Source organism: Pseudophryne corroboree, chromosome 3 (genome assembly GCF_028390025.1).
Source record: "Pseudophryne corroboree isolate aPseCor3 chromosome 3, aPseCor3.hap2, whole genome shotgun sequence".
NCBI classification, from domain to species: Eukaryota; Metazoa; Chordata; class Amphibia; order Anura; family Myobatrachidae; genus Pseudophryne; species Pseudophryne corroboree.
In genome coordinates, this window is record NC_086446.1 from 468,304,644 (window position 1) to 468,317,127 (window position 12,484).

Here is a 12,484-nt window from a genome sequence, read left to right on the forward strand (position 1 = left end):
GATGGTGGACAGGTGATGACATACAAGTCATATCAAGCATTTAGACAAAAAAAAGGGAAGTGATAGATGGGCCATAGTTGGGATCCAGAGGGGATTTTTATTTTATATTGGAAGAAATAAGAATATACTGTTTTTAAAAGAGGAGGTGACTGCAAGTGGAGAGAGATTAAAAAAGTGTCCAAAATGGCAGCAGAAATACCAATTACCTGGCAAGAAATTCCATTCCAGAAATACCACCAATAATTAGTTTGACCACAATATTGCCTAGTGAATGGCATACATATTTGAAAAAATAAAATCTTAACCTTTTTCCATAAATGAGAACAAACGCACCTGAATTATTTACGGACTACAGTTTAATCTTTGTTATTTTACAAAAACAAAAGCAGCAATTTGTTTAGAACTATAAATTATGACTAAAGTTTACATGCATCTTAATAGATTTCCACACAATTACCCGCTACATACTGACAAGGGCGCAGAGAGGGGGCTGTACAGCAGTGGCAGATTCCCGTGAGCTAAGCTTCCAGTTATTCCACACGGCCACGCCAGCATAGGCTGCTCTTCTTACAGAAGTTGCGTGTACAGCTTGGCGGTGGCAAGAAGCCTTCTCTGGACTTCCAAATTGTCTCTTCTTTGCCCTAAAAACTGACATGCTAAACAAATACATGTGTCCCACTGACAAAGTTATAGTTTTAAACAGTGACCTTATAACTTTGTTTATAAAAACTCTGCTAAAAATGAAATGCAACAATAGGGCATCGCACAGAACAACAGACACCCTCACCAAAACACTTCTTCTTATATTACATTTAACAATTTACAAACACTGAAAATAGTACCAGCTATAAAAGGAAAAATACTTAGAAAAATAAATATGTAGGAAGGGGACAAACCCACGTAATGACAATATTTCAGGACGCAACTTTTTGGAACGGATTGTTTTTAGAATGTATCTATTCCAAAAGTTGAAAATAGACAATCTGTGTGTCCTGTATCACTTGTCACTGTTACTAGGATGATTTCGTAAAGGGGGATTGGCAAAGTACGTTATCTAATCTGCCCCAAAACAGATACCTAGCATTGTCATATCTATAATGGGTGCAAGATGTGCAGTCACCTACACCCATATAATATACTCCACACTGGCCTACTACATGGAGCAGCAGAAATCACTGGGAAAATGGCGCAGCAGCCATATTCCTGGAGACCTGTGCATGCACAGTAGATATTGGAACAAAGTCAGTCTACTGCAATGACAAGAGAGGAGGAGACCCACATAGTCTGCCTACATTACCTTATTTAAATACACAACAAAATGTTCAGCTTTAATTAGTTTTAGCAAGGGTTGGCCAGAACCCAGGTAGTCTGCATTTTATCTCTGCATAAAACTTTGTATTAGTACCATTTATTATTATAGCATTATGAGAACATCTAAATGGCTAGAAAGATGAAACATTTACATTTTTTCTAAATTCACTGGTTAAAAGTACACTTTCCAATCCCATGTAGTTGAGATCCAAGTTCATGGCAAAATAATTTAATGTCTTCTGGTTGAGGAAACCTTCTTCTTTCGGGCAGCCAGCATTTCATAGAATGGGTCTCTGCTAATGGCAGCTCTGGATTAAGACAAAAAGAGTTCTGATGATATTACATTACATTTCCAAAAAAGGCGCTAAGGGACCTTACTCACTGGAGTTTAAATGCTACATCCGATTTGATATTTATTGAAACATCAAAACACTTAACCACATATGGAAATAAAATCCATTCTATTTGTGTCTAAAATCCATTTGCATTCAAATATAATGCATGCACTTAATAGGGTAATCAAGAAGTTACATCAGTGCTCTACTGTATTTTTGCCATTCATATAAATGGCCCATTCATTTCAATTAAATTGTGTCTACATGAAGTAACTCCACTTAGTAATTCCACTTAAATCAGCTGACCATTGAAACATATAGTGGATGTTGTTGGGAGTTGGTGGGGCTCGGGCTTTTTGACATTATTGTGCTAGGTTATTATTCCTCACCGCCTCCAGTCACTAAACTACAGACCTCTTCAAAAGCCAGGAATGGTTTAGAGCAGAGGTTCTCAAACTCGGTCCTCGGGAGCCCACACAGTGCATGTTTTGCAGGTAACCCAGCAGGTGCACAGGTGTATTAATTACTCACTGACACATTTTAAAAGGTCCACAGGTGGAGCTAATTATTTCACTTGTGATTCTGTGAGGAGACCTGCAAAACATGCACTGTGTGGGCTCCCGAGGACCGAGTTTGAGAACCTCTGCTTTAGAGAGTACATGTTTACCAGATTGTAAGCTTGCGACCATGGCTTTCCTACCTCTGTTTGTCTGTTTTTACCCAGTTTTGTTCTATTACTGTTGTTCTAATTGTAAAGCGCAACGGAATATGCTGCACTATATAAGAAACTGTTAATAAATAATAATCTAAGCATGTGCACATATGTAGGGGTGAGTACAATTTGTTGCAGGCTTTACCTCGCAGATTCAACTGCCAGTTAAAGCATACCTCCCAACATGACCCACTCCAGGAGGAACACAATGCTCTGCTTCTGGACTTTACTCTTAATCTAAGATTGCAGTCACCTGTGTTGAACGGGTTCATGAATATGAAAGGTGTTTCACCACAGGTGATGGCAATCATAAATTAAGAGGGAAGTCCAGGAGCAGAGCATTCTGTCCCTCCTGGAGAGGGTCATGTTGGGAGGTATGGTTAAAGTGCCTGGAGGTAATAAATTAAGACTGCAACTACCCTGAGACAGCACTAAGGGGGGTATCCAATTAGCTGCGCTAATTTTTTGGCCGAGCAAAACAGGCTATTGCGATTTTATCCCGATTATCATTATCGGGTATCCAATTATAAGCATAATCCCAAATAACCAGCCCTCAGAGCCGTGATAACACGTGGGATCTGGGCAGTGGTGCAAGTAGAAATTTTTTCTTAGTGGTACTGATAGTAAAAATGGGTGTGGTCATGTCATTAGGGGGCGTGGTCACACAAAACTAGGGAAGTGGCTACATGACAATAGGGGCATGGCCACATTATGCCACACACCGTAATGCTTATTACACATTATGCCACACCCCGTAATGCCCATTACACATTATGCCACTGACACCATTTTATGTGTCGCACACAAAAATGCCCCTTTTAAATTATGCCCCAGCTGTGGGCTGGTGGTACCGAGTACCACCACCATATTTCTTAATGGTACTCTGTACCACCCTACTTTCAGCACTGGATCTGGGATAAATTCCCAGACCTGTGTGTTATATCGTGGCTCTGAAGGCTGGTTAATGATAAATGCCGTGGATAGAAGCAATTAGATAACCCCCGACAAATCCATTAGGTGCAGTAAATTACCACGCTAAATCTATACTGTCCTTAATGTGGAGCTCTGCTCACATGTCCTACGTCAAGTGTTTATAAGTTGTTGTTTTTTTTCTTTCAATAGCCAGAGTGGCAGCCACTTACTTTATACTTTTTATCCACTCATCCTTCTCTTCTTGTGTAGGTGCAGATATCCGATACACTGTGTGATTCCCCTCCACCACTCTACCATCCGCCTCTGTCTTGCAAGCTTTAATTACTTGGTCCTTGTTGTCTGGTATGAACAGCTCAAAACAGTTCTACAAAAAAAGAGGAAAGAGTAGGAATTAGGAAATTAAGAGAGAAAGAAGAATTATGTAGCAGAAAATGAGAAATATAATGATGTACAGTAAGAAAGTATGAGAGGAATTGGAATACATTTGTGTCCTTCTAAGTATTGTGATAGTTTCCATATTGTTAGTGTTCCCAATACCATGGGTTATTGCGGCTGCCTTTTATTGGGGATTATGCTTCATGTGCCTTCCATAATTCCTGATAAATTCTGGCAACAGAGGAAAAGGATGCTGGCGATCCTATTAACAGCGGTAAAAGTACCGCTGCTCATAGGATATCCCTTATGTCCAACATAACATTCTTGTCTCTTCCATGTGTGTGCAATCAGTGTCACAGGAACCATAATAAGAAACTGCGAGTCTGTCCCATTTTTTTTTTTTTTTTTAAAGCGGCAATCATTTAGAAGACAAAACCAGGTTGATTTTTGCCTTGTAAATGATTGTTGCTTTAAAAAAAAATTGGGCAGACTCGCAGCAAGTCCCCCACCTTCTGCAACTCAGAGGTTATTACATTTAGCCCTATGTTTTTTTGACTAAATCCGCTTCTCATCTCACACGTCATGATTGAAGAGACAGTAAAAAATGATACATTTGTGCCCACTGTTCTAATACTTGCAGAGGACATCTCATTATGAACAAAGTGATAGGGAAAAGGAACAACTGAAAGCAATAAACCAGTCTGTTTTCTTTCTGTATGCCGCCAAGCAAACACAAAGGTAGGGGCCACTGATCCCTTCAAAAATGTTATAATTGAGTAGAGAGAAACAGTGTATTTATAGCTGAACAATATTGGATGTTGAAGGCCCCAATGGCCTTGGTGACACAGAATCACCATGACCTACCATACATTACCAGGGTCTTCATATATGAATCGCTGCTCGTGCTCATCACTTGGGGAGAAAAGGCCTGGACTACATTACTACTTTGTCTGTAGAGATACACAAAGTCTACAAGGGAAAGCTTCAACAGAAAAAGGACTTCTGCTGAATAAGACCACTAGCTAACTGCTTGGAAACTGTAGGTTTAGATCACACTATCATCAGGATCAATGTTCCCTACTCTCTGATTGCTTTAGGCATCATCACTCAGACACTCACAGGTTTCTTAGAATCTTCAACCTCCCGGATGCTCAGGTTTTCTAGAGGTATTATTCCACGTGGCTCCTTGTCCTGTGCAAGACAATGAACAATGTCAAGAAAATTGAAAGATGACAAAGAATAATCTGTTTCTAGCCAGGAATAGTTATTGCAGTGGCAGATTAAACAATGGACATTATTGTTTTACCATCCATTAAAACAAAGTCAGAATTTGTCAAGATCTTATACGCTCCTTTTGAGTTTACATTTTATGTTCAAAATTCTTTACTGTAAGTATTTAAACACACTCCAAAACCTTATCAGACACTCCAAGAAGTTAATGTATTGTTTCCGGAAGTTGATAAGTGCCTTGTATCTAGGCATCAGAAAAATTCCCGACCTTCCTCAACATGGTCACTAAAAAGTTTTATTTAGCACACTGCACCTATGGAAAAAACGACATACTTCAGTTCAGTCTCCTGGCTATAAGAGAAACAGGGACACCATGGAAGGTTCAGAGAAGATAAAGTGTCATGAAAGGATCTATATAATAATTAGCTAAAGTGTATCCCATCTCCAACGGCTCCCACTGTAGCGATAGGCCAGACCCGCCAGAGAGGACGAAGGACCACACTGCACTGAAAAATGGGCCGAGGTAAGTATACAGCGGGGACAGAATGGGGGCTGGAGTGGTGGACTGAGGTAACCCGGCATGGGCTGAGTCTTTTCATTGCTTGTTAAGAAAGCTTGTTGAATCGGCTATTTATATAGTGATTTGTCTAACACATTCCATGCCAGGACTCTCCCACAATAAGATGGCATCTATTGAGACTGGACGTTCTCAACATATAAATTAATAGGAATTGTTACTGTTAGGATAGTTAGCTAGTAACATTCCTCCAAATAGAGTGATTAAAAAATATAGTGAATGGATTTTGAAATCGATTTGGAGGCCTTTAGTACCGGAAACAATAACTAGATTGTTTGTGCTAGCCAACCAATCAGATTGTCATTTAAAACAGGAAGAATTGGCAGCTCAGGGAGGTGGGGAAGGATTGGGGGGGTGATGTGGGGGTCACCTTCCTCTGGATCAACGCAATTAGTAAAGAGTTTTTGTATTGGTCCCTTAAAAGGTAATGTATGAGCCCAATATAGTTTTAATTATCTTCCTATATGTGCAGTGAATAGAAAATACATGAATTATGATATAAAATGTTCTGACAGTAGGTTTGTGTGCGGGCCTGCAGATATATAATAGACACTAGCCTCACCATTATTTTTGTCTCTGTTGTGTGTAGAAAAATGTGAAATTCTATTACTTGATATTTCTGTGGGAGTTTGAATGTTCCACGCAGCAGCCACCAGCACTCCTTACTCCTCCTAATCCTACTGTACTGCCTATAGTACCCTTTTCAGACAGAAAACCCGGCAATTACCCGGAATTTCAAGGTAGAAGCTTAGACATGCTGGAGTATAAATCTACAGCAATGTCCAGTCACTGTGGGAAGCACTATGCTACAGAAAACCTTGCGCATGTTTAAACAAACAAGTATATACACTATAGCATACTTGCAGACATTTGAAAAAGCATTTTAGGTATGTTGTGGAAGTAACACCTATAAGCGCGGAGGTGCACTGCTGCATCTGGGAGGCGTGTCATAAATAGGACTTACATCCAAATGTAAATGAGCCCCCAAACCGTTAGTAAGATCTACTTGTTGATGAAAAGACACTGGGCCTAATTCAGACCTGGTCGCACACAGGCTATTTTTTGCACTGCTGCGACCAGGTAATCGCCACCTACAGGGGAGGGGGTAATGCCTTTGCAGTGGTGCGTTCGCTTGTGCAGAGAGCTGCACAAACAAAGAGTTTGTGCAGTCTCTGCACAGCTCAAGACTTACTCAGCCGCTGCGATGATCCTTGCTGGAGCTGATGTCAGGATCCCTCCCTGGAAACGGCCGGCACGCCTGCGTTTTCCTGGCCACTCCTAGAAAGTGGTGAGTTGACACCCCTGGACGGCCTCTTCCTGCGTTCGCCGCTGCGACCGCTTTCTTCGTTCTGTTCGTCGCCGGACAGCGAAGCACCTGCGCATAGCGGCCCGCACGCATGCGGTGTTCAGACCCGATCGCACGGCTGCAAAAAAATGCAGTGTGCGATCGGGTCTGAATGACCCCCACTGATACTTTCCAGGGCTTGCTTGTGTATTGTGTTTATCAAGTGGCCACGAGAAACCTAATTTGAAAATGCATGATATAGCCATGGGCATCATTGTGCCTTATAAGCACTGTAGGGAATGGCACTGATGATCCTATCTGAATGTGTTTAACTCTGATTACCTTTTTCTTTTTCTTTTTTTTACCAAGAATGTAACAGCTACATAACGGGGGTAAGGTGCAATCCAGGAGATTGCAACATTCTTCAGGCAGTCAGGAAGGATTCTCCCTGACAATCAGGGCGAGTCGGACACGTATGATACTATAGACAAATAACATGTAAATCTGTGCATGTACTTGTTATAGGATATAAAAATGGGGTGATATTTTTTTTAAACAAACAGCTAAAGGTATGTATCTAATAAACCATTAAAGTAACTGGAGTACGTGAGTGAAAACACATTTCTTAATATGAAAGAACTGAATTCCTGCTGCACCTTTATGGTGATTTGTATTTATTGTCACAGTCATGTGATAGGTCATGTCACATGACACTACAATTGCAAGATCAACAATCTGTTTATAGCGAATCCCACAACGGACACACTTGCACAAGTTGAGGTTAATAAAGGCCATGAGGTACACATGTCTGAGAATTGCTCCTGCTTGTGTATGTAGCGCTGAGATTTATTAGAAAGGGGCTAGTCTGTAGATGCTGAAACCTTGTTGTTCCATGACGGGGGTGGGGTACTAAAATATTGCTTCATATACAAGACTAATAGAGCTGCTTTCAAAATAAAATAAGTACCAAGTCCAGTACTCTGCGTACTTCAGTGGGTTCCTATCATATGCCAGTTTCCTGTCACGTACTAGTAAGTGTCTGCTGATGGAAAAAATGGACCCTTGTGTATGTGTATGTTTGTATGTATGGTAGATAATACAAATGTAAGCTTCAATACAGGGACTGGGATGCACAATGAAATATGATCTGTACAAAAACCATAATAAACAATAGTGAAGTCATATTACATTGGTGGCATCAATGCCACAGTGGTTAGCATTACTGTCCCACAGCACTGAGGTCTTGGGTTTAATTTCCACCAAGACCCAATGACGTGAATGGGATGTGGTCAGAATGTTGATATTGAATGCTGACACGTCGACACTGACAAAATGTTAACATTGTGAAATTAGAGAAAGGGTGCAGTTAGGATTAGGCTGAAATAGAAGTGTCATAACGACATAATGAATGCTGACCTGTCATACCACACCCAAAGGAATGAATATGAAAGTATCTATCTCAGAGACCTGATGTCTTCTGCTGCTGCAGGAGAAGGTGACCGCAGAAGCGGAACCCCACATTTACAGGAACAGAGGGTGAATTTTTTAAGGACATTAATAAACTTTTTTTTTTTAATGAGTAACAACAGAAAACAAGTATTAGATAAGGTTGTTATTATTATTACATTTTATTTATAGGGCGCCACAAGTGTTTCGCAGCGCCGTGCAAAGGACAGTACAGGGAGACAAAACTTAGCATACAGTAGGTTGCAATTATATCTTAATTCCTATCATATTAGAAGTTTATTTTAGGATTAGTGGTCCCCTAGTCTGTTTTCAGTAGTGTATCTGGAATGCTGGCCTAGAAAAAATAAGATTTTACTTACCGGTAAATCTATTTCTCGTAGTCCGTAGAGGATGCTGGGGACTCCGTAAGGACCATGGGGAATAGACTGGCTCCGCAGGAGATAGGGCACTTTAAGAAAGCTTTGGATTCTGGGTGTGCACTGGCTCCTCCCTCTATGCCCCTCCTCCAGACCTCAGTTAGAGAAACTGTGCCCAGAGGAGATGAACAGTACGAGGAAAGGATTTTTGTAAATCTAAGGGCAAGATTCATACCAGCCACACAAATCACACCGTATAACTTGTGATAAACTACCCAGTTAACAGTATGAACAATAACATAGCCTCGGTTCAAACCCGATCAACTATAACATAACCCTTATGTAAGCAATAACAATATACAAGTCTTGCAGAAGAAGTCCGCACTTGGGACAGGCGCCCAGCATCCTCTACGGACTACGAGAAATAGATTTACCGGTAAGTAAAATCTTATTTTCTCTAACGTCCTAGAGGATGCTGGGGACTCCGTAAGGACCATGGGGATTATACCAAAGCTCCCAAACGGGCGGGAGAGTGCGGATGACTCTGCAACACCGATTGAGCAAACAGGAGGTCCTCCTCAGCCAGGGTATCAAACTTATAGAACTTTGCAAAGGTGTTTGACCCTGACCAAGTCGCAGCTCGGCACAGTTGTAGTGCCGAGACCCCCCGGGCAGCTGCCCAAGAGGAGCCCACCTTCCTAGTGGAATGGGCCTTAACCGATTTAGGCAATGGCAATCCTGCCGAAGAATGCGCCTGCTGAATCGTGTTACAGATCCAGCGAGCAATAGTCTGCTTTGAAGCAGGAGCGCCAACCTTGTTGATCGCATACAGAACAAACAGAGCTTCGGTCTTCCTGATCCTAGCTGTTCTGGTCACATAAATCTTCAAAGCCCGGACCACATCCAGGGACTCGGAATCCTCCAAGTCCCATGTAGCCACAGGCACGACAATAGGTTGGTTCATATGAAAAGATGAGACCACCTTGGGCAGAAATTGAGGACGAGTCCCCAACTCTGCCCTATCCACGTGAAAAATCAGGTATAGGCTTTTATATGATAAAGCCGCCAATTCCGAAACCCGCCTTGCAGAAGCTAAGGCCAACAACATGACCACTTTCCAAGTGAGGTATTTCAACTCCACTGTTTTGAGTGGTTCAAACCAAGGTGACTTGAGGAAACTTAATACCACGTTTTGGTCCCAAGGCGCCACCGGAGGTACAAAGGGAGGCTGAATATGCAGCACGCCCTTCACAAAAGTCTGTACTTCAGGAAGAGAAGCCAATTCTCTTTGAAAGAAAATGGACAAGGCCGAAATTTGAACCTTTATGGACCCTAATTTTAGGCCCAAATTCACTCCCGTTTGAAGGAAGTGAAGCAGACGGCCCAACTGGAACTCCTCCGTAGGAGCAGCTCTGGCCTCACACCAAGAAACATATTTTCGCCATATACGGTGATAATGTTTCGACGTCACGTCTTTCCTAGCCTTGATCAGGGTAGGAATGACCTCCTCCGGAAACCCTTTTCCCGCTAGGATCCGGCGTTCAACCGCCATGCCGTCAAACGCAGCCGCGGTAAGTCTTGGAACAGACAGGGCCCCTGCTGCAGCAGGTCCTGCCTTAGAGGAAGAGGCCACGGATCTTCTGTGAGCAACTCTTGCAGCTCCGGATACCAAGTCCTCCGTGGCCAATCTGGAACAATGAGGATTGTTCTGACCCTGCTTATTCTTATTATTCTCAACACCTTGGGTATGAGAGGAAGAGGAGGAAACACATAGACCGATCTGAACACCCAAGGTGTCACCAGAGCGTCTACCGCTACCGCCTGAGGGTCCCTTGACCTGGCGCAATATAGCTTTAGCTTTTTGTTGAGACGGGACGCCATCATGTCTATTTGAGGCAGCCCCCACCGACCCGTGATCTGTGCGAAGACTTCTTGATGAAGTCCCCAATCTCCCGGATGCAGGTCGTGCCTGCTGAGGAAATCCGCCTCCCAGTTGTCCACCCCCGGGATGAACACTGCTGATAGTGCGCTTACATGGCCTTCCGCCCAGCGTAGAATCCTGGTCGCTTCTGCCATGGCCACTCTGCTTCACGTTCCGCCTTGGCGGTTTACATGAGCCACTGCCGTGACATTGTCTGACTGAATCAGAACCGTTTTTTCCCGAAGCAATTCCTCCGCTTGACGCAGGGCGTTGTATATGGCCCTCAACTCCAGGACGTTGATGTGGAGCCAAGTCTCTAGATTTGACCAGAGACCTTGGAAATTTCTTCCCAGTGTGACTGCTCCCCAGCCTCGGAGGCTTGCGTCCGTGGTCACCAGGACCCAGTCCTGAATGCCGAATCTGCGACCCTCTAGTAGGTGAGCACTGTGCAGCCACCACAGGAGAGATACCCTGGTCCTGTGAGACAGGGTGATCCTTTGATGCATTTGTAAATGGGACCCTGACCACTTGTCCAAGAGGTCCCATTGAAAAGTCCTCGCATGGAACCTGCCGAAGGGGATGGTCTCGTATGAAGCTACCATCTTCCCTAGAACCCATGTGCAATGATGCACTGAAACCTTTTTTGGCTTTAATAGGTTCCTTACCAGGGCTATGAGCTCCTGAACCTTTTCGATCGGAAGAAAAACTTTTTTCTGGTCTGTGTCCAGAATCAGGCCCAAAAAGGTCAGACGTGTTGTAGGGACTAGCTGGGACTTCGGTATATTGAGAATCCAGCCGCGTAACTGCAACGTCTTCATGGACAGAGACACGCTGTCCAGCAACTTCTCCTGAGATCTCGCCTTTATGAGGAGATCGTCCAAGTATGGGATAATTGTGACACCCTGCCTGCGCAGGAGCACCATAATTTCTGCCATTACCTTGGTGAAAATTCTCGGGGCCGTGGAAAGCCCAAACGGCAACGTCTGAAATTGGTAGTGACAGTCCTGCACTGCAAATCTCAGAAACGCCTGGTGAGGGGGGAATATCGGAACATGAAGGTAAGCATCCTTTATGTCCAGGGACACCATCCAATCCCCCCCCCCCCCCCCCCCTCCAGGCTGGCGATGACCGCCCTGAGTGATTCCATTTTGAACTTGAACCTCTTCAAGTACAAGTTCAGGGATTTTAGATTTAAAATGGGTCTGACCGAACCGTCTGGTTTCGGGACCACAAACAGAGTTGAGTAATATCCCTCTCCTTGCTGGAGATGAGGAACTGTGATAATCACCTGTTGAATATACAATTTTTGGATTGCTGCCAACACTAGCTCCCTCTCTGACGGGGAAGCCGGCAGAGCCGATTTGAAAAACCGGCGAGGAGGCAAGTCTTCGAATTCTAGCCTGTATCCCTGAGAAACAATCTCTAATGCCCAGGAATCCACCTGCGAGCGAACCCAGACGTGGCTGAAAAACCGAAGACGAGCCCCCACTAGATCTGCCTCCCCCCGGGAAGCACCAGCGTCATGCGGTGGACTTTGCAGATGCAGGGGAGGACTTCTGCTCCTGGGAACTAGCTGTGTGCAGCCTTTTTCCCTTGCCTTTTCCTCTGGCAACAAAGGACGATCCCCGTACCTTCTTGCTCTTATTGGAACGAAAGGACTGCATTTGATAATGAGGTGCCTTTTTTGTATGCTGCGGGGGGACATAAGGTAAGAAATTTGACTTACCAGCCGTAGCAGTACAGACAAGGTCAGAGAGGCCGTCTCCAAACAACTCCTCCCCCTAGTAAGGCAAGGACTCCATATGCCGCTTTGAATCGGCGTCTCCCGTCCACTGTCGGGTCCACAAGAGCTGCCTAGCAGAAATAGACATAGCGTTTATTCTGGAGCTTAGTAAACAAATGTCTCTTTGAGCATCTCTCATATACAAGGCAGCCTCCCTGATATGCTCTATGGTCATTAAAATGGCATCCCTATCTAAGGT

General features: G+C 43.6%; 1 protein-coding gene across 1 annotated transcript in view; it reads right to left on the minus strand.

Annotated features, from left to right (window-relative positions):
• Positions 1–338: 338 nt before the first annotated feature.
• The window catches only part of LOC135056038 (cytohesin-1), a 71,876-nt gene continuing 59,730 nt past the window's right edge, over positions 339–12,484 (minus strand). The window contains exons 11-13 of the mRNA XM_063960760.1: positions 4,786–4,857; positions 3,501–3,655; positions 339–1,619 (exon numbers count right to left, since the gene is read on the minus strand). Of these exons, the coding sequence (XP_063816830.1) occupies positions 1,541–1,619; positions 3,501–3,655; positions 4,786–4,857 (306 nt within the window). The 3' untranslated portion in view covers positions 339–1,540. The remainder of the gene's footprint in view (positions 1,620–3,500; positions 3,656–4,785; positions 4,858–12,484) is intronic.